This window comes from Gasterosteus aculeatus, chromosome 4 (assembly GCF_964276395.1).
Source record: "Gasterosteus aculeatus chromosome 4, fGasAcu3.hap1.1, whole genome shotgun sequence".
Taxonomy (NCBI): Eukaryota; Metazoa; Chordata; class Actinopteri; order Perciformes; family Gasterosteidae; genus Gasterosteus; species Gasterosteus aculeatus.
In genome coordinates, this window is record NC_135691.1 from 4,186,860 (window position 1) to 4,212,563 (window position 25,704).

General features: G+C 50.0%; 1 protein-coding gene across 5 annotated transcripts in view; it reads left to right on the plus strand.

Moving 5' to 3' along the window:
• Window positions 1-25,704, plus strand: part of ppargc1b (peroxisome proliferator-activated receptor gamma, coactivator 1 beta) — a 56,510-nt gene that overhangs the window by 16,698 nt on the left and 14,108 nt on the right. For all 5 annotated transcript variants that reach the window (XM_078101966.1, XM_078101967.1, XM_040173765.2 and 2 more), the window contains exon 2: window positions 23,924-24,103. In XM_078101966.1, coding sequence (XP_077958092.1) covers window positions 23,924-24,103 — 180 coding nt within the window. The remainder of the gene's footprint in view (window positions 1-23,923; window positions 24,104-25,704) is intronic.

Genomic DNA, 25,704 nt, shown 5'->3' on the forward strand with positions numbered 1-25,704 from the left:
GTTCCGCACGTAATTGGATTTGTTTAATTTACACCTTTAAGGTGAGACACGGTTTTGCTTTGAGTTGTCGACTTATCATTGATCATTTCATTGGCTGACGAGCTAATAATGTTTCCAAAAGGAGCTTATGTTCTCGGTTTGTTCAGTTATTTACCTGTTTGTCTGCAGGATTATAGATAAGCTGCTTTTCATAAAATATAAAAGGATCTGAATTTACTAAAATATACTTTCTCACACAAACAAACTGAATTGTCAGTTACGTCTTCTTGTCGTGGACCAGACGACTCCACGGTCCCTGTGGATGGGTTAAAACCCAGTACTTCTCCCAGCAGACGTCGGCTCGGCCCCCTGGGAGACGTTTTGTAGCATCAATGATATTTTTCACAAAACTAAAGAAAACAAAAAACGTTTTTTTTTCGCTAAGCGCTAGTTGTGAGTGAAAATGTGTTTTCTTCTCAACGGGATTCAGGGCGGATTTTGGGGTTTATGGGAACATGATCTTGCAGCAGACGGGATAGTAATGTTGACAAAATACCTCCTGTAGGTATGATCACACAAGTGTAAAAGATATCTGATGCAGGATCTCCGTCCTGCTTCTTATGGCCACAATGCCATTTGAAAGCCGCAGGTGCCACATTTGGATGTGCTTGTTTCCATCAATGGAAATACTCTTTTTAGGAGGAATTGCTTGAAAACACACTTTTCCCAAGAAGCCCTTGAATGTGGACTTTCACCGCCGCATTGTCCCCTCCGCTGGTGTCACAGCAGCGCTCTCGCTGGAGGTGAGTCCTCGCGTCTATCTGGGCCAAGTGCGGCGTTCTGGAGCCCAGGGGAAGAGAAACACTTCCTTAGCTGCCAGACCTCGGTAGAAAATAGAGCCACTGTGAAAGTGGGTTCAGATAAAAGCCCGTTAATGCTCTTGATGTGCATTTGGTTTTGACTTGCATGGAAACTGCCTCAATGGACCGGAAACGTCTCCATGTGCAGCTAAATCCGGGTGCTGGAAACGAAATAATGGGATATTTAGCGGCGTAAGGTTTTCACACACACGCGTGCGGCTCCTCTACTGGCAGCTGCTCGCATTTTATTGAATAAATCGGGACTCGACTGCAACATTTGTCATGAATGCAGGTTGTTTTTCTTTTGGATTCTTTCTAGACCAGATATCCATGAATAGCTCTATTGAAGTGAGGAGACACTGCGGATAAAAATACATGAAAAGCACGTTTTTTTTTTTCTTCAAGCAGGCAAAAGCTCATCTGTTTACTCTGTAAATGACTGAAGGAAACAGCTCGATCTTAAACAAGACAACAAACACAATTTTTGTTCAACAACTCATTAAAATGAATCAATTCAATTACACTGCAGTACGAGTTTAATGGCCACAACTCACTGTAGAAAAACAGTCAAATCGTATTAGTTTTGGGTGGAAAAAGCCTCACATGTGCAGCTAAACGCATCGACTTTCGCACACGCGTGACCCCGAATGGTGTCGACGGCCACGCGTTTGAGCGGTTTTAGACGTCCTGTCAGATGACGACGTGTGAGGCACGCGGGATCCTCATCCCCGGCACGACCTTCTCCTACCGCTGAAGGTCACCGGGCTTCTCACAGCTCGTCACGTTTTAATGGCGAGAAAGTCATCTCACTCAAAAGGCCGCCGGACTTCACTGTCCTTCCCGAGGCCGACCGCCCCCCCCCCCCCCCTCCTCCCCCCCTCATACAGGTAGAACCCAGTTGTGGATCACTAGCCGCCGCTTCCTCCTCGCGGATGTCGAGTAGATAAAAGACGGACGGAGAGGGGGGGGGGGAAGGGGTCGCGCTGCTTCACGCTGGATCCGATCATTTGCAGCTGTGACGGTGTAGTTGTGATCCCTCACCCGCAGGTACTGCAGAGGGAGCGCCGGGAAAGGGAGGAAGGAGTCACCCGACTGCGCGCTGTATTTATAGCTGCACTGTTTCCATGCTGCACTCTCGTGTTGCGCTGCATCCAGCGTCCTCCATGAAGGGCGGCAAGCCACCTTCACGACTGCTGCACATCAGCAGATAGGGCCAGCGTGGAGGGAGTGGGGGGAGGGGGGGGAGGGCATGGGGGTGACTCATGGAAAAAAATAAGAGGAGGGAGAGAAGGGGAGGGGGGGGGGGAGAAGAGAAGTGAGGCTCTCCTCACAGACGACCAATTTGCAATGATGTCAGATGGTCAGTTTGGGAAAGGTGAAGAACTTGTCGTACATGGTGACCCCCCCGCCACCCCCCCCTCCCCCTCTCCCACTCGGCCCCTAAAGGAGGGAGGAAGGAAAAGGGAAACAAGACGTCACATTAGTTGTGATGACGACAGGAAGTGAAGGTGGAAATAGGAGCAAAAGATGGAGGAAAGGTCTGAGGAGAGGAGATGCGCTGCGTACAGGGATGCTGAGTTGAGGAAAAAGAGGTGAGGAAAAAGAGGTGAGGAAAGGAGTGTAAGAGGAAAGAAGGGAGGTGGGAGTGTGAAGAAGAGGAAATGTGACGTAAAAGGACCCTAAATGCGTTTTCTTCTTCTGTGAAATTCTGCCTCAGTTTGCATTTGAATGCCTTTATTCAAACACTTGGCCTCAGAAACCACCTCTTTCTCTCTCCCTTCCTCTCCCTCGTCCTCATGCAGGGTCCCTGTGTGTGTGTGTGTGTGTGTGTGTGTGTACGTCCACGTATGAGTGTGTGTCTCAGTGGTCGTCTGAGGGCGACGTGTCCTGCAAGTGTCATATCCTGTCTCCTTGTTCTTCTTCGCCACTTAGGCTGCTGAAACAGAGAGTGGAGATAATTAACAGTGTGTGTCTGTGTTTGTGTCTCAGTGTCTGTGTGTGTGTGTGCGTGTGTGTGTGTGCAGTGCTCGCCGTCTCCAAGGAGATGCAGGAGGCGAGAGAAGCAGCCAGCGTGTGTAGTAAACCCCAGAAATGTCACTGTGTGTTTCACAATGCAAGTGTGTGTGTGTGTGTGTGTGTGTGTGTGTGTCGGACGGGGGTGTGAAAGTCAACTCTTTACCTGCTTGTTTGTTGCCTAGCAACCCTGTGTATGTGTCCGTCCATTGGGGCCGTCCAGATCGCTTGATCGCAGGTGGCCCATTTCTGCCCTCTTGCGTCCTTCCCTCGTCGCCTCTCTCATCGACGGACACTTCATTCCTTCCCGTAGACTTTTGTTTCCTTCCTCGCTCGCTTCCCACCTTCCCTCTCTTTTCTTCTCCCTGCCTTGCTCGTGGTTGTGTTGAGCCGGCGGCGACGCGCTCTCCTCAGGTGTTTCCCGCCTCAGACGCTGTTCGGGCCGATCGGGTTTCCACAGGCGTCCAGGTCAGCAGCGGCACGGTGAGGTTGCCGCGGTAACGCCGGCCCGTCTCAGGTTAATGGGATGTCGATTGGGATCCAAACTCCCGTCGTCGGCGCCGTTGTCGTTGTTGCTGTTTGTCGTCATTAAAACGATGAGCGAATTAGAAAGAAATTGAGTCCGGACCGAACAAAAGGAGCGGGGGGAGAGCAAAAAGAATGAAGGGGAGTTTATAGATTTCCTCCGCTGCTCAGTTTGTTTTATGTCATCACAATGGAGCCAAATTAGTAATCAGACAACAGGGTTCCCCACATTAGCGCTCTGAAATGCCATAATTAAACAGCGAGTGTGTGTGTGTGTGTGTGTGTGTGGAAGGTTTGTGTTGGCTGACGGCCAGCCGTGGGAATTACAGGTTATTTGTCAGAGTAACGCTGTTAGTTGACTGGAGAAGTGTGAGAAGCCGAACTGGGTGGCTTTGAGTGGTATTCTTGGATCTTTGATAATTATGTGTGTGTTTCTGTGTGTGTGTGTGTGTGTGTGTACGAAACATAGCCAGGAAGAAGTAGGATGACACGTTGCACTTATGTTGGCTTTGGATACTTTCGTAGTCCCGTTAGGATTTCTTCTGAACGCCCCCGTCTGCATTTGTCCCCTTTTGCCTTTTGTAGTTTTGTAAAGTAAAAAGTCTTCCCGAGGTCAATGAAAGACGTCGAGGAGACACATTCCCACTGCACAAAAAACCCAACGGTGCGTGGGACGGTGCAGCGGTAGTCATTAAGGAGGCACAGAAGCGACCTTCCTTGCCACCTACAGGGTTCTGTTATGGATTCCGACTCGATGATTCTCGTTTCGACCGCAGCCCCAATGGTCTCATGTCTCGACCTCCACGCTCACGTGAACCTGTGGTGTCGGATTATCACAGTCGTTCCTAAACGCTTGTTTTCTGCTTAAACCCACTGCCACACACACACACACACGCACACTCCTGCCACCTAAAGGACCGTCTCACCCCTGACCTCGCTTAATGCCGCAAATCTCTCATCTCACCCAAACAAGGCTCTAATCCCTCCAGCTGATGCATTGTGGGAAATCACGGAGGCCAATAACGCATCGGATGCAGTTTGTAATTGTCTCTGGTGTGTATGGATCACTCAATATGGACTTTACGTCTTTAGTGCCTCGCCTGTTCAAATTGATATTGACAGCAGTTTAGCGTCCTTTCCGGATCTCTAGTTGATGCATTTCATTTACTTCGGTTTTCATAAGTCTAATGATCTGAGTCTCGGGAGGTCGGTGCTCTGCGCTGCGCACACATCGGCGCGCCTTTTACGTCGCTTCAGAAGCCCTAAAGGCTGAAGATTAGCGTGGTCTGTAGCCCGAGTCGTGGCCTCTACCTGAAACCAGGCTGGTTGGTAAGCCCCATTTGGCCCCACAGACCCAACCGGGCTAAAGATTAGCTCCACATAGCTGCAGGGCTGAGAGTGTTAAGTCCCCCCTCACACACACACACACACACACACACACACAAAGAAACCACAGAAAGTCCAAAGAACAAAACGTACATCGGAGTGTTTCTCCATGATCGGTTCGGTCTGAGCGCGTATCGCTCGTATCGATGTTGCCGGTAGGAAGTTGCTTTGAAAAAAGTTGCATGGGCAACTGTGCAGACAGATGGGCCGGCCGTCTGTCTGCACATTAGGAAGATAGTGATGAGATGACTCAGTTCACACACACACACACACACACAGGCAAGTGTTTAAAGTTGTGTGTGTTCCGTCATGTTCATGTAGGATCTGAATGTCTCCATGAGAGTTATTGTGTGAACCTACACGTGGCGCGTGTGTGTGTGTGTGATATGATCAAGATATATGGGAACAACGCTGACTCACACACACACACACACACACACACACACACACACAATAACAGTAACAGGAGCAGCCAAAACACAAAAAAGTACCAGTGAATGCAATTTATTTTATTTCTGTGATAAGAAAATCAAAGTGTTTCCGATTGAAAAATGTTTGTTTTTGATGCAGTGGTGAAAAAAAAAATCAAACTGTGTGAATGTGTGTCTCAGGGTGTGTGTGTGTGTGCTCATACGCCAGAACACACACCGATGTCGAGATGGGCTCCCTGCGGTATCCAATTGTTTGCGTGTGAGTCCGTTACTCTTGAAAATGTGTTTTGAACAAGAGGAGTGAATGTTGACCTTGGACACGTCGGAGGGGACACGCGCGTGTGCGATCAATGGCGTTTGTTGTGATTTTCTGACCCCGGCGCTCGGTCTCCGATTCCTGCTCACACGTGATGCACAGTTGTTATTTCTTCTTTTCAAAGCCCCACAAAGGAACATCGCTACACGTTTCTATCTGAGGCCGTATTACACAAGCCGCCCGCTTATCTTTGTTCTCCTAAAAAAAGTATCAGTGGGCTGGAACCTCTGATCATGTCGGCATATTAGAAACATCATCTTTACTAGAAGGCCTTTTGAAATACATTATCTCACAGATTTCTTTCGGGGGCTGGGGCTGCTTTTTGCATCGCCTGGTTATTGGAAGTTAAGAGAATAGCACGGAGACAATGAGGGAGGCAGACTCCGAAGATGGCGGTCCTGATAAGTAGGAGAAGGATTTTTTTGTAAATGTGTAATTTAACTTAATTATCAGCCGGTCTGGGAAACGCTCCAATTTGAAAGCACTTACTTGCGACCATCAACAGACCCAGTGGCTTTTTGTCATTTTCAAATGAAAAAGCTCTGCTGGATGAGGCGGTTTGGTGTGTTTCCGTCATCTGAAGAATATCCCAACTCACTTAATGGGGAGCTGGACGAAGCTCCTTAGAAAGAAAACAATCGATTGGTTTAGAAGCAGAAAAATGGCCGAGTGTAGTTTTCTCACACACTTTTCCCTTTTCCAATTAAAAAGTAATCTTTTGTGCGTCTGAAGAGCCTCCTCTCGCTCCGATGGGCCTTTCTTCTGCACAATGAGACTGTTTGCCGTCACTAACCTGCGTCTGCGGACACTTTTGCGCGAGATTTCGCTCACTGCAAAGGACGATTTCCAGGAACTCCACCAGGTCTGACGTCGGAGGGGAGGGGGGGGGGTGGTGGTATGTGTTGGAAGCACTGGGTCAAAGTACGCGTGTGTTTGAGGTGGACGTTAGTGTCAATATTTGGAATTTTGTGTATGAGGGTGAGTTTTTTTGGGGGCGGGGGGGGGAATTTGCCCTAGGGCATGTCAGCTGATGGAATCGAACCTGCGACCTTTCTGGTTACCGGACAGGTGGCCCGCTGCATCACAATGAATGGGAGTCAATGAGAGACAAAGCAAGGCGACCCCTGAGGTCCATTTTGTGTGTGTGCGTGTGCGCCCGACTTGGGCCAGCTGTTTCTCACTGTCACTGGACCCTGGACAAACACACACACACACACACACACAGACACACACAGACCCCTGCTATCCTGTGTAAAGGTCGGATCACCACCCCTCCAGGCCGAGCTAGTGTTTCAAAACAAGCCCCCCCCCCAAGCTTACCCCACTACCTCGCGCAGTCGGGTGTTGCGGTACAACGACACCAGAAAACTTTCACACACTCATTTTCCGTCCGGCCCTTTAAAGGATCAGAAGGGTGTAGATTTTCGGTCTCACCTCTTCTCCTCTTTGACTGTTCATGAGCGTCTGTAGTGACACGTCGGTGTGTCCTCTGCGTACATACACACACGTGTGTACCGTAAATACATTTAATTGTGACTTGACTGGTGGTTTTACGGCTTGACTTGACTTGTTTTCTACTTCTTCTTCTCCTTGCGGTCAGCCGGCGTGCTCAGCCCACATCGCAGCATCTGGCCAAACTCTCTAGTGTATTTGCCCCAAGTTCACGTAATTCCTATTTATTTTATTTTGCTACACTTCAAAAGCATGGCGGAAAAAGGCTTCCCCTTGGGGGGGGCTTCAGAGCGAGGGAGCGAGATGACGACCGCGGCTGCAGGAATGACTTCCTTATTTAGACCGGGAGAAGGGAGGAGATGCAGAGGAGACGTCCCGTGAAAGACAGATTAGGAGAAGAGCGCCGGCGGCCGCGAGGCTCTGGCGCAGACCAAGGTTTCCCAGACAAAAGGCCCGCAAAAAACATGCAAGGTCGTCGCCTTTAGAGGAGGGGAAGTGCGGTAAACGGAACGAGGGATCAATTAACAGAGAAAGAATCCTCTCGTCCCTTCTCTCTCTCTCCCTCTCTCGCTCTCTCTGCTATTGATGTTTTGAAATTAATACTTGTCAGATCGCAGGACTTTATATTTAGAACAGAAACGCAGACAAAAGCTCTCTCTCCGTCTTTGTCTCTTCATCCCTCCCATTAGCTGACCTTTAAAACTCACCATCCAAATCTGGAAAGTTCAAAAGCATAAATATCCGTTGTGCGTCTTCGATGTGCGAGTGAAGACAAACTGATGCGTGTGGATACAAAGTCATCAGCGTGTTTTCACCCTGCTGGCCCTTTTGCTTGTCCTGCAGTAAAAAACAAGCCCATTAGGTGACACTTAAGGTTGAAACCCCTCCCCGGCTAATGCTCTGCTCGAGCGACCTGGTTCTTTGAGAATTACATCATATTAACGGAGCGATAAAAACCCTTTTATGGGACCGTTTGAACCTTTTAGGGGTTTGCTCTGTGGTTGTGGCTTCACATCTGAGAATCTGCTCCCCATTTCTTACGCCAACATTTCCGACTCGTGCATAAAAGACAACAGCATTCTGGGGAGACCGGCGGGGGGGGGGGGGGGGGGGGGGCAACTTTCGTTTTTTTAAAGCTGCATTCTCTCTAGTGGCCACCAGGGGTCATTACTTGCTGAGTCGGTTCAAGGACGTTGCAAAAAAGCTAAATATCTCTAAAGTTTGGAAAAACTACGGCTACAGGTATTGTTTTTTAAATTAGATTGATGAAAGTCTTCAGGGCAGCCGTTAACTTCCACTTTCTCCAGCGCAGGATGAAAATCAGCCGGGGACTTGAAACTCTGATCTTGGTCACAGTTGCCGTTCGCGCTTCATCTTTTCTTGCTCACGTTCAGGATCTTCTTGGGAAGGTGGGACGTCGCGTGAACACGTCGTCATGAGAAGTAGTGCCTCGAACTGCCTTTCTTTTCCCTCCGTCTCTTCGACACCACCCGTCGTTCCCCGTCGCTGTGCTTCCCTCCCCTCTGCACCATCAGGGAGTCGTGACTGGACGGAGGGAGGGAAGGAAGGGGTTTGTGTGGGGTGGGATGGGAGTGTCGTGATGTTCGGCTTCACCTCTATGCTCTGCTGTGCCGGGAGGAGGAGGAGGAGGAGGAGGAGGAAGAGGAGGAGAAGGCAAGGGGAGATATGGGCCGAGTGGAAGAGAAGAAGAGACTTCGACGGGAGAAAGAAAGTGTTCAAAGTGTAGAAGAGGAAGAGGGAGGGGATGAAGAGAATGGGGAAAAGAAAGGACGCACACAAACACACACACACACACACACACTCAGAGACGGTCGTGATGCATCTGTTAGATGAGCCGTTAGATCAGGGGGCCGAGGTCTGGTCCGTTACCTGCTTCTCCTCCTCCCTCCTCCCTCCATCTCTTCATTCGCTCTTTACATTAGTGCTTTTTAAAATTCTTTCTTCGCCCTCACCGGTCTACCTCCTCATCTTCTTCTCCCTTTTACTCAATTTTATCCCCTGAAATTTCTATCACATATTTCCTGGTATTTCTTTGCCATTATTCTTGTTATTCTCCTCCTCCCTCTAACTCCCCCTTTCTCCCCTCCTCCCCCTTTCTCTTGTAATCCCAGACCTTTCTTCTTCATCCCTTTCTTCAGTAATGAACCTCGTCACTGTTCACACTAATAGAAGTGCTGCCATACAGAAAGGCCATAAATCAGCCAGTGTGTGTGTGTGCGTGTGTGTGTGTGTGTGTGTGTGTGTGTGTGTGTGTGTGTGTGTGTGAGAGAGAGAGAGCAATTCAGATTGGTCACTGTGATATAAGTGCTAATCTGCCTGGAGACAGTACCTGTATCATGTACACACCTTCTCTCACACACACACACACACACACACACACACACATACACACACAGCTGTAGGTCGGGGCACCTCATTGTGACATTGAGACAAATTCAGCGTTTAAACGTCTCCTCCAATTATTCTCATTGGGTATCATTTACATTGTGTGTGTGTGTGCGTGTGTGTGTGTTTGTGTGTTTGTTAGTGCATGTGCAGGTGTGTGTGTTATCCAAGCTGTTGTAACATGAGACACAGACTGTCAGTGTCCTTGTGTAAAAGATACCAACATGCTGACCAACTTGCCAACCCCAGTAGAGTGTGTGTGTGTGTGTGTGTGTTTTCACATCCTGGGAAAAAAGTGTTGTGCAGTCATGCATATGCAGTGTGTGCGTGTGTGTGCGTGAGAGTGTGAGTTGCCAGCTGAACTAACCAGCATCATACACACAGATGGTGCGACACAATATTTCTTAAAGCTTTCGATTATTTTTATTATCAATTCATACATTTTGGGCTTTTTCACTGAATCATCAATGTAAAACAAATCCCCATCGCACGTTCTCAAACGTTGTCCAGACTACAGTTTGCAAGTGTTATTTCTTCAAGGACGGGAGGAGGACGAGAGGCAGAGGGGATTATGGGAAATGCGGTCTTAATTTGACAAAGGCCGGTGCGAGACGCAGGCCCCCCTCCCTCCCCTCATGGTTCCTTCTGTTTGCTGTAATTAAACAGATGTGTCATAATTAATTAGTGTTTGACGGACTGATGCCAGATGCTACGCTATGCTAGCTCCTTTAACCCTCAGGTCTCCTCTGTGTCTTTTGTCCTTAACCCCCCCCCCCCCATTCCCCCCCCTCTCAGTTCACATGCCGAGTTCTGCTTATCTGCACGTTTCCCAGAAATCTCCCGATGTCCTTGAGAAGCCACAGGTGTGCGTGTGTGTGTGTGTGTGTGTTTTAGCCGGGCTGTGATAAGATTTTTCTATTAGCTACAGTTAGCGGTTCACGCCGCTGGAGGGGCAACACGACACAATCGAGGCTTCACTCGCACAAACGGGCTCTGTGGGCCGCTGATAGACAACGCAAGCAAGTCCTTATATGGGCGTACAGCGCCGTTAACATTAAGTGTGATATTTATGTGTGTTTCTTAGTACGTTGCCCTGTATTACTTTGTGTGTGACTGTGTTGTTTGTGTGTGTGTGTGTGTGTCTGCAAGCTAGGCATCACTTAAAAAGAGAAATCCGTTTTCCTGGACGACCAATCTTCACGATGCAGCTTCTCGTTACAATCTGCAGGCTGCAGCCCAAGAAAATAATCACGATCAGTTGCAATTTGTCCTACAGACAACCACACACACACACACACACAAACATATGCACATCACACACAGACACGCACACAGGATTGTTTTTGTTTTTGTGGGAGTGCAAACAGGATGTGATTAGGCGTATAATTAGCTCCTTAGCGCTAAGGTTTTCAACAGGTTTGGGCCGCGATCCACCCAGACCTAATTGTGAGAGAGAGAGGGGGAGAGAGGGAGAGAGAGGGGGAGAGCGAGAGGGAGAGGGAGAGAGGGGGAAGGGAGATAAAGTCACGTTCCAAAACAAAGTTTTGTAGTTCAACCTTTTACTTCAGGCGGTCCGATCCATCTGCTCCGGCCGTGCGGCCCGTCTCATCCCAATGTTGACCTTGTCACGAATTGATCGATGGATTCGTTAATGGAAAGATTGATTGATGGATGGCTGGCAAGACTAAAACGGAAGGAGCTTATTTGTCCTTCACTTGGGACAACTTTCCGATTTGCTTCCTGTTTACAAAAATAAAATAACAATTAGACCTTCTAACGAACTTTCAGTTCCAGATATACGTTGCTCAGTGTCATAAAGTGAAGCATAACGAGAAGTGACAGCTCGTCGTCTTCCTGGAGGCGGGGGCTCGTTTCCCCGACCCTCTCTGCCTCTCTTGTCTCCGTCTCCAGCACCGCCCGGTGGGGGGCTTTTATCACCCCGGGTTCCGCTCCAACATGGGCCAGCGTCCCCCCCGCGGGAGTCGCGGAGGCATTATCTAATTTCACTCTTCATAATTCATCGAGGCCCCCTCCGCCGCCGGTGACCCGGTGGCGTCGTATTACAGGGGGTGTGGGTGGAGGGGAGGGCGAGGGATCAAATTCCCCCCCCGCCAACGTCCTCAAGTGAACCACCAAAAGACGACTCGCTTCCACTCGACCAGATACCAGCGAGTGAAACGCTCGCTGTGGTCCAGCTGACGCGGTCGGCTCGGGGCGGGGTCAACAATGCGCATTAAATTAAGTTGAAGTAATCTGATTGGCTGACCTGTAGCTGCTGAATTAAGGTCAGGTGAACTTTCAGATTGGGAGTTTTTTTTTTTTAAATCAGCGTGGTGCGACGCGATTGGCTGAGTTGTAGAGTTGTAATCAGGTTAAATACACACATAGGGAGATGAAAGAAAGTCTGATTCATAAAGTGCTAAAAAAAATGATCATCCACCTCCACTAAACACACACACAGACACACACAGGTAATATCATTAACCTCCATGCTGACCTCTGACCCGACCCCCGTGATAAAGTTGACTCGGATTTTCTCCAATCCTGTTAAGAGCTTTAAAAAAACGGAGACGTAAAAGATGGGGGTGGGTGGAGGGGGTTGAAAAGAGGCGGATTATTGGTACAGCGAGCCGTTACAGATCGGGCGACTAGCCGAAATATTTTGTGCCCGACCCGTTTCCATCCCAAAAACTCCATTGTTGTAGGACGGAGCTGTGATTTGCTCGGAATAACGAGCGTCATGCCTCCTGGGCGTGTGACAGGGAGACGAGGGGGGGGGGGGGGGGGTGGAGGGAAATGGGAATTCCTGCTGGTCCCCTCCTAACGAGCTCGATCCGCCGGCTTTGACCTTGAGGCCTGGCGTGCAGGAAGTGGCATGTGTGCCGCTCTCAGATGGGCCTCGCATGAATTAACGCAACACAACGGACGGAGGACGGAGAGCTAAAGGTCACGTGCTGGTCTGTAACGGCAGAATTTAAACATGGAAAGGGACAGGGAGGCGGTAAGGAGGAAGGGAGGAAGGGAAGGAGGGAAGGGTTTACAGCAGGGAGGGAAGGTAGGAGGGATGAAAGTAAATGTGTGCGGCCAAGGAGAGAGGAAAAGCAAGAAGGAAGGGAGTTAAAAAGGGAACAAAGGGCAAAAATACAAGAAAAAAACTAATGAAGGAAGCAGGTAAGGGCGAGACAAAAGAAGGTGGGAGATGAGGAAGGGGATTGAATAGGAAATGATTGGTCACAGGAAATGATGGATGATACGTTGGAACTGAAGCTTCAGCTGTGTGTGTGTGTGTGTGTGTGTGTGTGTGTGTGTGTGCGACGGGCGTACGCCGGCAACTGCTAACGAAAGCTGTGGAGAGCGCCATCGGATCCGCTGACCTCGCCGCGGTGGATTCAGTGGTGCAGCCCCGAAAAACACCCGATGCGCTTCTGAGTGAGGGAAGACGTTCAAGGGGGACGCGTCCTTCTCATTTTCAGCCCCGTGCTTGTTTTTCTCCGCTTTCCGCTGGAACACGTTTACATGCTCTGATGTTGAAAAATAAACAGAAAAAATAGTTCCGAGTAGTAATTTAATCCCGTCTGCCTCCGAGGGAACTTTGTAGGCACAGACGCCGGCCTGTAATGGATTAATGGTTTCTCGGTGCGGCTCACGTCCGAGGGGGGGGGGGGGGGACACCTGAGACTGTTCACCGGCAATCTAATCAGCGGGACTTCGTTTCTTGCAGAGAACGTGGAAAGTGGTTACTGGTGCTTAAAGAGATTGAAAGTTCACATCATGTTGCGGCGGTGGGCGGTGGGGGGGGGGGGGGGGGGGGGGCACCAAGGACACGGAGGACATTTTGATGTACAGTAGATGAGGAGACTGGAAGAACTGGAAGTGTTCTCTCAAAAGACGTCTATTAAACCGTATTAACATTTCAACGTTTTGCCACCTTTCTGCTCGTGATTTGGAGGCAGAAAGGAGAGAAGATGAAATCCTCCTGAAGCTCTCCAGTGTTTCTTTCACACTTTCATATTTCTATTCAACACCCTCAAACCATTTTCCTTTTTCCTTTCCAGTCTTTCTATCGTGTTCTCGCACTGATGTCGTCTCCGCTGCCACCACAGTTTATTTCTGAGCCATGATTCCCCCCCCGGACCCCCACCCACCTCCGATCCCATTACCCGACAGGCTACCTGCAGCCCTCCGCTGCTTTTAGCCTAGATTATACAATATATATATAATTATATTAATTACCAGCAAAAGCTATATAGCTATACGAGGACTTTCAGGCCGTACTTAATTACCAAACCACCCCCATGCTGCCCTTCACTCGCTCTTCATTGACTGGGGCTTCGTCCACCGACCCAGAGGAACAGTCCGATTTAGCCGCGACTGCTAATCTCGCAACAATTAAGCGGGGTGCTTAGCGATGAGGTTTGGCGTGGGGGCGTGGCCCCCCGCCCACCTCTCTGCAAGCCTTGAGCCATCGGGAAGAACGTGCCCATCGATCGGCGAGCAGACTCTTGAGTCCCAGACTCCCGGCGGCTTTTAGCGAATGCAGCGACGGATGGAGGCGCTCTAATCGGCCCGGGTTGCTTCAGTGGCTTTTTATATCCCTCCGTCATCAGCCTCTTACCTGCGAGGGTTCACCTGGGCTTCCAGACTTGGCCTCCAGTGGCTCGTCACAGCGGAGGGGGGGGGGGGGGGGGGGGTTCAGAGCCAGATCGGGTTGCAGAGTGACAGAGCTGGAGGTGAGACCTGTGTAACGGATCTCCCGGCAGGAAGGAAGAGCCGTGGACGGACCGGATTCCAAGTCCTCGTGGACCCGAAGGAGGAGACTGCTGCAAATGCAGCGTGCATGTTTGTTTAATCACATCCCCGATGACGCAACTTGTATCTCCTGTATCGAGGTTTCGCTTGCGGAAAGGCGGCACCTGTCGTTTGTGCGACGTTTTTTGGGGAGTCGTTTGTGATTATTTATGAGGGTCATTATGGAAGTTGTGAGAGCGTTGGCGAGAAACCGATCCTCCGCTGGGGGGGCGGAGAAACCGAAGCACTGAAACAAACACAGGGAGGTGCTGAGCTTCCAGCTTTTTAAGGGGTTTCGTTCTTTTTTTTTTAAATGTGCCGCATTAACTGAAAAATAAAATCCAAAGCAGAAATGATGAGGAAGCGAATCAATCCAGATTTGGGATGAGGCGCTTTGGATCGGTTAAATCAGGACAGAGAAAGACAAAAAAAACACCTCTCCTCTCCAAAATGTTCTCATCATCAGTCATTGTTGTACAGGCCTCCGAGGGTTTACGCTTTTTAAAGGCAGAGGCCGGTTGTCTGACCGAAGCCACACAGAGAGACGAAACGAGCATTTGATCGAACTCTTGAGGGTTTTTTGAGTTCCGAGGGGAAGCAGAATCAGAAGCACTCAATAGCGCTTCTTGTTTTGACCGAGGGCGGGAAGTCAGGGAGAAGATGGAAGCGAGAGTGTGTGTGTGTCTATGTGTGTGTTTGTGCGTCTGGTAAGACGGACGAGGACGAGAGCGTTTGACGGTGCCACCGAGTGAGAACAAATCGAAGAAAACCAAACGTAAAAACTGACTTCCCTTCGTCTCCCCCCCTCGGTACTCGTCCGTCTCCCTCGCCGGCTTTCAGCGCCGTCCGCGTTCCAACGCTGCGAGTGGCTGACGTTGGAGAGGTCGGAGGTCGATGTGACGTCGCACCGTTCCGAGGGAGTACTGGTGAAGAGCGAAGAAAATGCTCCTAAAATATGTCCCAGCTGCTTAATTGGATTAAGTGTAATCCCTCGCCGCGACTAAGAGCGGCCTTAGTCTCTTGCACAGATTGGGATTAGTAAAACGCAACCTGGAATAACTGTTATTGAAGTGAAAGCGCACGTGCAGGACAGGAAGTGGCCTCTGCACTGATGTAATTCACTGTGTACCGAATCCTTCTTAAATACCTTTCTAAAGCCGCCGATGGATAAGTGACTAAATGAAACGTACTTAAGCCGGTGCATACAGTCTAGCACAGTATCTCCCACAATGCACTGCATTATGAAAATGAAGACAGCTGATAGTGATATTTATTAGGGCTGTCAATAGATTAAAGAAAGATCTTAAAAAACCCACGTCTGCCATCACATGCATTGTGAGATTTGCCTTAATAAGCTGTATATTAATAATAATAATAATAATGCGTTTGTTCAGTACATGCTGCTCAACCAGTTAACTCTGACTATTAGTATTCAGTGGGTACTTCAGGGAATTAGCATTTGGGATAGATCACGTGTGTGCACCTCAGTGAGCTGCTCTCCTGGGTCACGTGTGATCAATGCATCCGACACGGCAGGAGGAGTGTCCCCCCTCAAATGGCCGATCAGATGCAATTAAGCGCCGCGTCTTTTTACAAAGTGTGATGAGTAACGCAGGCCGCGAGCGCGAGCCTTTCATCCCGTAACGCCGCGGTCACGTAAATCATTTCACCTGACGCGTGGGTCAAGGTCACACACACACACACACACACACACACGCTTGATTGATTCCAAAATAATCCCCATCCACTCTATCATAAAGCTGTGTGTGTGTGTGTGTGTGTGAGGTGTGACATCTGTGTCTGGCAGCAGGCACTCAAGTCCCAAGCAGACTGTGGAAAAAGTGGTCATGAGACGAGGATAGGAGCTAAATATAGACACACACACACACACACACACACACACACACACACACACAGTAATAGCTAGTATCTGAATGAGGCAGTTTACTTATCGAGGAATCAGACCGGCAGATTGGCATTCTGGGTAATTGTGTCTTCTCTTTCCCTCTCAGTGTTTTTTCCCTTTCATTCCCTCTGAGAGAAGAGAGACTCCAGAGGGAGCAGAGCCACAAACCCTCTGTCTTCCTGTGTTCCATGTCTCTCTTACAACGGTCCACTTTTGGAAGCCTTGATGTTTCCTTGTGATGGACTTGCCTGTGATGCTCGTCTGGGATGCAACGCCTACCTGCGTTTGCCTGGAGGATCAGGAACTAACTCACTCTGTTCCATGTAATTGAATGTTGAAGAAACGTTTCTGAAAGCGTGGGTTTAAAATGGACCATTCCGTTGTTGACAGGTCACAGGCAAATAGACTCGGCTGCATTAAACGTTACACATAAGCGTCGAGTTCAGGAGATTTTGAATGTAAGTGAACATATCTTAGGACATAAAATATGGACTTCTTTTGGTTTTTTAGCAAAACGAACTCCTTGAAGAAGCAATCAGAGCCGCTCCGACAAAAGCGCAACCCAAAATAAAAAGAAGGGATCTCGCAGGCCGTCCAAGTGACGAGTGTTCTCTGCTCAATGCAGCGCTGAAACGCTGCAGCAATTAGTGCTCCGTTAGCACCAAAGATCTGGCTCTTATCTCCGAATCCCCGAGCTTCAGCCCAACCGTCGGAAACACATTTACTTTAGCGCAGCATTCCATTGGAAGCCTTTGAAAGACGGCTGTGATGTCGACTTGGTCTCTGTAACATCATCCATTGGGACGTGGGCTGACATTGCGAAGCCTTGAATGAAGCCTTTTTAGCAGCTTCCATTAAGCGTTGGGGTCTGTTTGACCCTAAATGCACCCTCATTTACTACACCAACGTCAAACTCAAACTAGAGTTTGAGACCTTCACCACACGTCTACGATGTTTACTGAGGGAATAAATCAAGATTTGCCGAGGAGCCGCCCCCTGGTGGCAGTTAGAAAGAATGCAGGTTCAAGGCACTTCTCCGGTATCTTAACTTGGGGTTTCCAGCTTGACCTTGAAGATTAACAGTGATTGATTGACACCTTGTCTTGATCAGTACTTCCGTAGCCTGATGCCCGATGTGCACATGGCTAGTTTCCCCCCCCCCCAATGGGGGGGTCACTCATCGCTACGCTTGAGGGACACCAGAGGTGTCGTTTACACACCTCGTCCTTCCAAAGTGACCGAGAAGAAAGTGAGAGTTAAAGGTGTCCCTGGCACGCCGCCCTACATCTTCCACATCATTCCAACGAGCGGAGCCGGGAGGTGATTACGAGACTCGATCTGGCTCCGCTCATCACCGTTTTTCACTTATATTGGCTCCGATCTGTCACTTAACCTTCAAATGAACCCCCTCAAACTTCTGATATATATTCCAGTGTTTCTCGGAGATGGGGGTATGTACAGTACAGCCTATACTGTTGTGGGAAAAATACCCTCCTACTCTTTGATGCATTCATCTCAATCAGTCATACTGCTGCTGTTTTGACTTATTTATGTTTAGAAAAGTGCTCTTGTTGGATCTGGGAACTTTTTACATTTAGAACTTGAAAAATACAAATATGTTGATTGTACAAGATCGACTAATTGAGTGAAGTAAATGAACAAGACGGGTATTTTCTTTGGCCGTGTTCAGCAATCATCATATCCTTGAGCTAAATTACATTGAACTCTCCGCTGTGCAGTCGCTTCTTGGAAGAGGAAAATTAGATTCTCCTCTTTGGGGTATTGAGTGCAGAAGAAGTTCAGCAATTCCGCAATAAGTAAGTAGGAGGGATTTCTGCAACTTTGCTTTGTGGCAATCCACAACCTGCTGCCAAAGGCCCGTGAGGGTCAAATTAAACAATTTTCTCCATTGCTAAAGTGAAGAATAACCCTGTGTGTTCAGAGGCTTTCGCTCTGCTCCTGTGATCCACAGCCGAGGGTTGGGAGAGCTTGACCTTGTATGGAGCTGGCGCTGTGTGTGTGGGGGGGGGGGTGGACAGTCCAGGGCACTGGCAAGGACTCACCGGCACATGATAGAGCTCGTGACTGACCTTACTCAACATCACCAAAAGGCCCAACTGTAGAGCTGCCAAAGAAAGCAGCAGCCACCGCTTTGGCTCCTGTGTGCTGATCAATACGCCGTCACTCTGTTATCTCCACCTCCACCTGCTTTGGGAGATTTGCACCTACTTTTTTTCACAGCTTCAACATCTTAATCTTACTCCTAAAATCCTCAACTCGACCAATTAGACGACTGCAGCCTCCAAGCAAAAAATACCAATATGCTATTCCTAGAAGGTTTACCTCATCACCATGGTGACAAGTCAAGCAGAAGAACAGCCTTTAAAGAATGTGTGTGTGTGTGTGTGTGTGTGTGTAGGGGTTTAAAGATAGAAGTGAAGGATACAGTGCAGCGCTTCCTCGCGCTGGAGCACCGCGGCACGCTGTCTCGCTGGCCTTTCCACATCCACTTGCTGGTTCTCTCCCACGTGCACGCCGGCCTATAAATAGCGCAGGTTTAATGCGCGATTTTGTCCCAGCAGGCTTTTTATGACTGAACGGGCCAGTAGGTTCTCACTGTTGTTGCTAACGCAGAGATTAACCACAAATGGGAGTCTCCACACTCCATTTCTCCTCACGCTCCATTCGCCCAACGCCGCCGTTATTATCGTCATGCTGCGATCTCCGTTTTTACTCAGGGGACTCTCGGACGAGTGTATTTTAAGAGGTTTCCGAAGGTCAAAGGTCAGGATTTTGTGTTGGCATCAGCACAAACGGTAGGCGTAGAAGTCATTTAAAAGCCATGTGGTTTTCCCTCCTTCATCGGCTCCTCGGATTCTCACTCCCTCCGTTTATATAAAACGCCTTAACCTGTCGGCCATTTGCCCTGAAGTCTGCCCCTTCAATAGCTTCAGAGGTGCCTTCTACGTTAATGACGTCCCCATTTGCTTAATCTGCCCGTTCTGACGCTCCATTTAAGCCATAATAGATTCGTTCAGAGACGCAGTGAGGGATGTGTTCGTATTGTGTTTCGCCGTTATTGTACATTAAAACTGGCGAGAAGAAGCCTCGTCTTCCCGCTGTTTGTCGCCCCTTTTGGCAAACACAACACGTTTGTGTCTTCTCTGCCTCCCGTGGACGGATGACTGAGCACTGGTGGTGTTTTTCAGCAAAGAAAAAACACCCTGATTTATATTCACACCTCACACTCGTGGTTTGCAAACCCTCCTTTTTGTTCAGGGCCACTCGCGAGGGGGGGGAGCTCATGAAATCTGAGGTGGTATAGTTTATAGTTTTATAGATTCTAACGGGAAAGAAGGTGGCGGACTCACTTCTCCCTCCCGGGAACCGGGAGGCGCCAACGGAGGACGGGAGCAGCGCTTCACCTGCGCGTCTCATTTCAGCCGGCCTCAGTCGTCTGAATGACACATGTCAAAGTGTGTGTTTTGCAAAGATAAACTGCTCACTGACTCGTCCCACCTTCGCCTCCCGGGGTGGGGGGGGGGGGGGGTTATGTCAGTTTCGGTAAGGTTGCTCTGAAACGTTTGCAGCTCGTTCTCTTTAGATTAAGACAGCAGCTGTAACATTGAGTCACGGCGAGACAAAGCATCCGGTCCTTCGTCTTTACGGCGGCGACACAACTGAGCGAACACACCCAACTGGTTTCGTGGTCATCTGCTGCTGTGAATTAGCTATGGTCAGACATCCTATCACATGACCAGTGTGTGTGTGTGTGTGAGTTCATGTGTCACTTCTGTGTGTGTGTGTGTGTGTGTGTGTGTGTGTGTGTGGGATGCCCAAGGATGTTTTTATTGATTGACAGCTGGGACGGAGAGAGTGACCGAGGAGAGAGAGAGAGAGAGAAGCTGTGCGGAAACGAAAGAAATCAATCAGCCTGTTCGTCTGAGTTTATAAGGGTGAAGAGGGAGCGAGAGGGGGGGGAGGGGTGGGGGGTGGGTAGGGAGGGAAGGAAGAAGGAGGCAGTAGAGGAGACATGGTAAGGAGAGGACGTAGGAGTAGAAGACGATGCAGAAGGAATGAAGACGAAGAGATGAGATAATGAAGGGAGGAGGGACAAAGAGAAGAGAGATAGGGGGAGAAAAAGAGAAAAGATACAATAGCCAACAAAGGTGTGTGTGGGGGGGGGGGGGGGGGGCAGAAAGTTAAGGAGAGTGAGGAACAAGATGGAAGAATGAAAGAGGGGATGGAAAGAAAGCGAGTGAGGAAGAAACAGTGAAACTGAAGAACGAGGATAGAAGATGGAAGGAGAGGAGAAGAAAGAGGAGAGAAGGTGGAAGGAGAGGAGAAGAACGAGGAGAGAAGGTGGAAGGAGAGGAGAAGAACGAGGAGAGAAGGTGGAAGAAGAGGAGAGAAGGTGGAAGGAGAGGAGAAGAACGAGGAGAGAAGGTGGAAGGAGAGGAGAAGAAAGAGGAGAGAAGGTGGAAGGAGAGGAGAAGAACGAGGAGAGAAGGTGGAAGGAGAGGAGAAGAACGAGGAGAGAAGGTGGAAGGAGAGGAGAAGAAAGAGGAGAGAAGGTGACGCGTGACGACGGAGAAAAGGAAGCTGAGCGGAATAACGAGGGTGAGGGTTCAAGGAGGGAAGGAGAGGAGGGGGGAGGGAAGGAAGGACGCGCTGGGGGAGCGAGGGATGCGGCGGGATGAGTCACGTGCACGTGAGAGGGATGTGAGCTGCATGCTAACACACACACACACACACAGAGACACACACACACACTATCTCTAGGTGAAAACGCACACCTGCAGCAGCAGCCGGGGGGGGCAATGGGAGGGTCGTATAGAGGACATCCTCCCGTCTCTCGTGTCCTCCCACCTTCCCTTCTTTCTGCACACACACACACACACACACACACACACACACACACACTGTTGCTCCTCGTCCATATCGCTCTTTCATTTTTTCCACATCTCTCTCCCTTTTTCTCTCCCTTACTCACTCAATCGCCCCCCTCCCCCCCTGCTGTTTTACCTAATTTTCTCCCACCCTCCTACATGCTATGCTCACCTTAACGCTCCTCCCCCTCCATTCTCCCTTTCTCTCTCTCTCTCTCTCCCCCGCCGTGCTGATCGGCTCTCGTCGGCTCGCCGTGTGATTCCGCTCTGTGATTCATTGAAACCATCAATGCTACGTCGGGTTCCTTGTCCCAGACAAACGCTCCTCGCGCGGGCCGAACGAGCGCCGGCGCTGGAGCGAGGTCGCAGGTCAACGCGCCGCGATGCTGAGGAGACACGCACTTTGCGGCGTTATTTGCACTGTGTGAATGTTTGCAGAGAGAAACGAGATTCACTGTTGAATGAAGAACTGTAGCTGAACGTTTCCTCGCAGACCTTCCCTTCAGTCAGTCGGCGGGATGAGATTAGCTCGCAGGAAACCTGATAGGGAATGAAACCCGTCGGTTTGAGAGGTGGTGGCAGTAACTGGTCGGCCCTGTCTGAGAGAGATGAATGGTGTGTGTGTGTGTGTGTGTGAGTGAGAATAAGTGAACGAGAGACAGAAAAGCCGGCAACGGCCACGCTTCATAATCACCCGAACAATAGGACGTATCATGTCTCGCACACATGTTTGTTCACTTAATCATCAGTTCGACTGCATTTTTTTTCCCCTCCTCTTACCGTCATTTTCCTCCTCCCCCAAAATCTTTACCTCCCCCAAGAGAGAACAGCCGCTCGCTTCCCTTCGCACTGAGTCACGTAGACACACTTCCTGCTCTTTATGTGCGCTCTTCTCTCTCGGCCTCGTGTTGTGACTGAAGGACACGTGGCTGCTAACGTCGCCCTGCAGCTTTATTTCAGCAGATCCCCACGTGGGGCTCTTACTGGGGCTCTTACTGGGGCTCTTACTGGGGCTCTTACTGGGGCTCCTACTGGGGCTCCTACTGGGGCTCTTACTGGGGCTCCTACTGGGGCTCTTACTGGGGCTCTTACTGGGGCTCCTACTGGGGCTCCTACTGGGGCTCTTACTGGGGCTCCTACTGGGGCTCTTACTGGGGCTCTTACTGGGGCTCCTACTGGGGCTCCTACTGGGGCTCTTACTGGGGCTCCTACTGGGGCTCTTACTGGGGCTCCTACTGGGGCTCTTACTGGGGCTCTTACTGGGGCTCTTACTGGGGCTCCTACTGGGGCTCCTACTGGGGCTCTTACTGGGGCTCCTACTGGGGCTCCTACTGGGGCTCCTACTGGGGCTCTTACTGGGGCTCTTACTGGGGCTCTTACTGGGGCTCCTACTGGGGCTCTTACTGGGGCTCTTACTGGGGCTCCTACTGGGGCTCTTACTGGGGCTCTTACTGGGGCTCTTACTGGGGCTCCAACTGGGGCTCCTACTGGGGCTCTTACTGGGGCTCCAACTGGGGCTCCTACTGGGGCTCCTACTGGGGCTCTTACTGGGGCTCTTACTGGGGCTCCAACTGGGGCTCCCACTGGGGCTCTTACTGGGGCTCCAGCTGGGGCTCCTACTGGGGCTCCTACTGGGGCTCCTACTGGGGCTCTTACTGGGGCTCCTACTGGGGCTCCTACTGGGGCTCCTACTGGGGCTCTTACTGGGGCTCCTACTGGGGCTCCTACTGGGGCTCTTACTGGGGCTCTTACTGGGGCTCCTACTGGGGCTCTTACTGGGGCTCCTACTGGGGCTCCTACTGGGGCTCTTACTGGGGCTCTTACTGGGGCTCCAACTGGGGCTCCTACTGGGGCTCTTACTGGGGCTCTTACTGGGGCTCCTGCTGGGGCTCCAGCTGGGGCTCCAGCTGGGGCTCCTACTGGGGCTCTTACTGGGGCTCTTACTGGGGCTCTTACTGGGGTAGATTTGTTTGTTTTGGGGGTTCTTTAGGAGGTTCTTTAAGGGGTTATAAAGTTCCTGTTAAGTCTTTTAGGGGTGACAGGTGTTCCATACTTGTTTTCGAGGTTCTTGAGGGGTTTTAAAGTGTCTCTTTCACGGGTTGTGTTTCCTTTTGGTGCCCCTGTGAGTCTTTTAGGGGTTGCACACTTGTTTTAGGCATTCTAGGTGGGGTTTAATGAGGGTTATTTAATAGTTTCTGGCAGTACAACCCCCCCCCCTCCCTTTCACTTGTTTACATGTTTCTCTATTCATGTCTTTTCATGTCGACAAGAAGAATTCCTTGAATGTGCAACATACTTGGCTATAAATGGTTGTGAATCACATTATATGTGTACACAGAGAATTGCTTTTAAGAAACGTTACGCGCAGTTTGACCAAAGGGTCCAAAGGTTAAACACACCAAACCGGTTAAGAGACCCTGAACCGGCGAAGGGGGAACCGATCGACCCGAAGCCCCCTCGGGTCGATCGGCTGCGCTTCGTTGTCAGTCGCAGGGAGACACTTCCAGGTGGGTGTGACACGTTGTCTGGAGGCGTGAGTCCAAAGTGCCTCGCAGTACTTCGCCTGCGTGCATATTTTAAGAAAGAGTGTCCCGAAGGGGATTAAGCCCCTAATTTTAAACAATGGCCGTGCTGCTGAGAGCGACCAACCTCACAGGAAACACCGGCCTCTCGCAAAGGGAACTTATTTCCCATGTTTGGTAGCTGGTGTTTCACAGAGAACATACATTCCTTTGTGTGATCGCACGAGAGAGCAACCGAGTGACGCATGTTTGTTTCTCGCCGAGGATCGTTCCAGCTGTGATCGGCACCTCTGTTTTTTTCGGGGGGGTGGTGGGGGTTGTGTTTTACACGGGGTCTCATGCGCTGTTGTTGCGTGTCAAAAGGAAGACGGCCCGCCTGGGAGTTCCTTTTCGCTTTAATGTCCATGTTTGAGTAACGTGACCTTTCCGGCTCTCTTTTTCCGTCCTCAGTATGGGGAGGAGGAGGTGTGTTCGGACCGCTTGGACACTGACTTCCCGGACATCGACCTCTCTCAGCTGGACACCAGCGACTTCGACAGCGTCAACTGTCTCAGCGAGCTCCAGTGGTGCAACGACCAGCCGGCGGACGCGTCGCCGGCCTGCTACTGCACAGCCGACGAGCTCCTCGAGGTGAGGCTCCTTCCCCCAGACGAGCAGATCCGACGTATGAGCCCACTCTTTTTCTCGGAAAGCTCTCTTCGTGGATCATTGGTTGACGTTTTGTGCAGGGATGCGCAACCAGATTGAGTCGTAGACGACTTGTAACACAACAAACACATGACAAACAAAACGCAAACAAATACTCACATTTGGCTGATTGTTATCGGACTCGCTGCTTCTTTCACTTTATGTCCATTTTATATTTTTTCCTTTACCTTTTGCAATCGTTCATAACTCTTTATTTTGAAAAAGGTCTCCTCCCCCTCCTCTCCATTCCTCGGCATACTATATATTTATCAATACCGTATTGATCAGACTAATTGATCAGCAGAGCCGACGGACTTGTCACAAGCACGTATAATAAATGGAGTGATAAGCGGACGGATGAAGCCCCCCGTCCCCCCCCGTCCCCCCTCACCCGCCTCCCTGCGTCTCCACTTATTCACAGCAGCGTATCGGTATCTAATCTCAGGCGGCATTGATCGGCGCTCGAGTGCGGAAGAGCTTCGTTTGACCTTGGAGAGCGCGGAGAGGATTCAGTTACGCGTGTTGTATGTAACTTATATGACAATAACAATCGTGTCATCTGCAACACATATCATCATGTGTTGTGTTTCGTGGGGATCTTCTCACTCGCTGAGGGATTTAACCGCTATCCAGGAAATGTAACTCGTATCGCTCTAATCTGATTAATGCAATCAGGTAACATTCAGTTCTGTTATTGTCCTGAAAAGCATAATTGTCCCGCTTACGCCGCTCGTGACTCGTCACATGAAGGAGAGGCCACGAGGCCGCGGGACGGAGAATAAACGCAGTAATAAACGCTTTGGCAGCCGGGAGATGGAGCTGGATGATAAAAGAGCGACAGGCAGATGAATGGAGCTCGATGGCTTCCTGGGGGGGGGGGGGGGGGGGCTGGGCTATCGCCTCGCCACCAGACTCCGCTCTCAGCGGAGTCTCAACGGGAAGACGGGACGGGATGGAACGACGTCTCGTACTTTCACTCTCGGGAGTTTTGTGTTTTTTACACACGGCCAACGGGTGGATTTTTTTGACATCCTTTATGTCCGCGGACCCTGTCGTCCTCCCTAATGAGGTCAAGGGTCAGATTAAATCACATTGAGCGTGTTACTGGATAAAGCAGAAAAGAGACAAGAATGAACTCGAGCGCCTGGCGGAGGAAGGTGGAGGAGAGCGATGCGGCCAACGACACGCAGCTTAGAATTAGAATATTCAGAGAGAGGGCGTCTCTCAGCAGCGGCTTTTTTGCGTTGACTTTGAACAATCACAGGAATCAGAGGAATTAGACAAAGGCAAGGGGCATTTATTTGTGTAGCACATTCCAACAGTGACGCAGTTTAAACATTGAAACCATCAAAACATCAGGCAAAATAAAAGGAAATCTTATTAGGTAAAGGTGATTAAAACAATAAACTAGAATACAAGTTGGCCTCCTTGATTGTGGTTTCATTTAAGGCAGCAGCAGCAACACAAACGTCTTGAATTTGGAGCAGCAGCTTTCTGGGGGGTTGTTCCAGATGTGTGGAGCAGAAGAACTGAAGCTCTCTTGG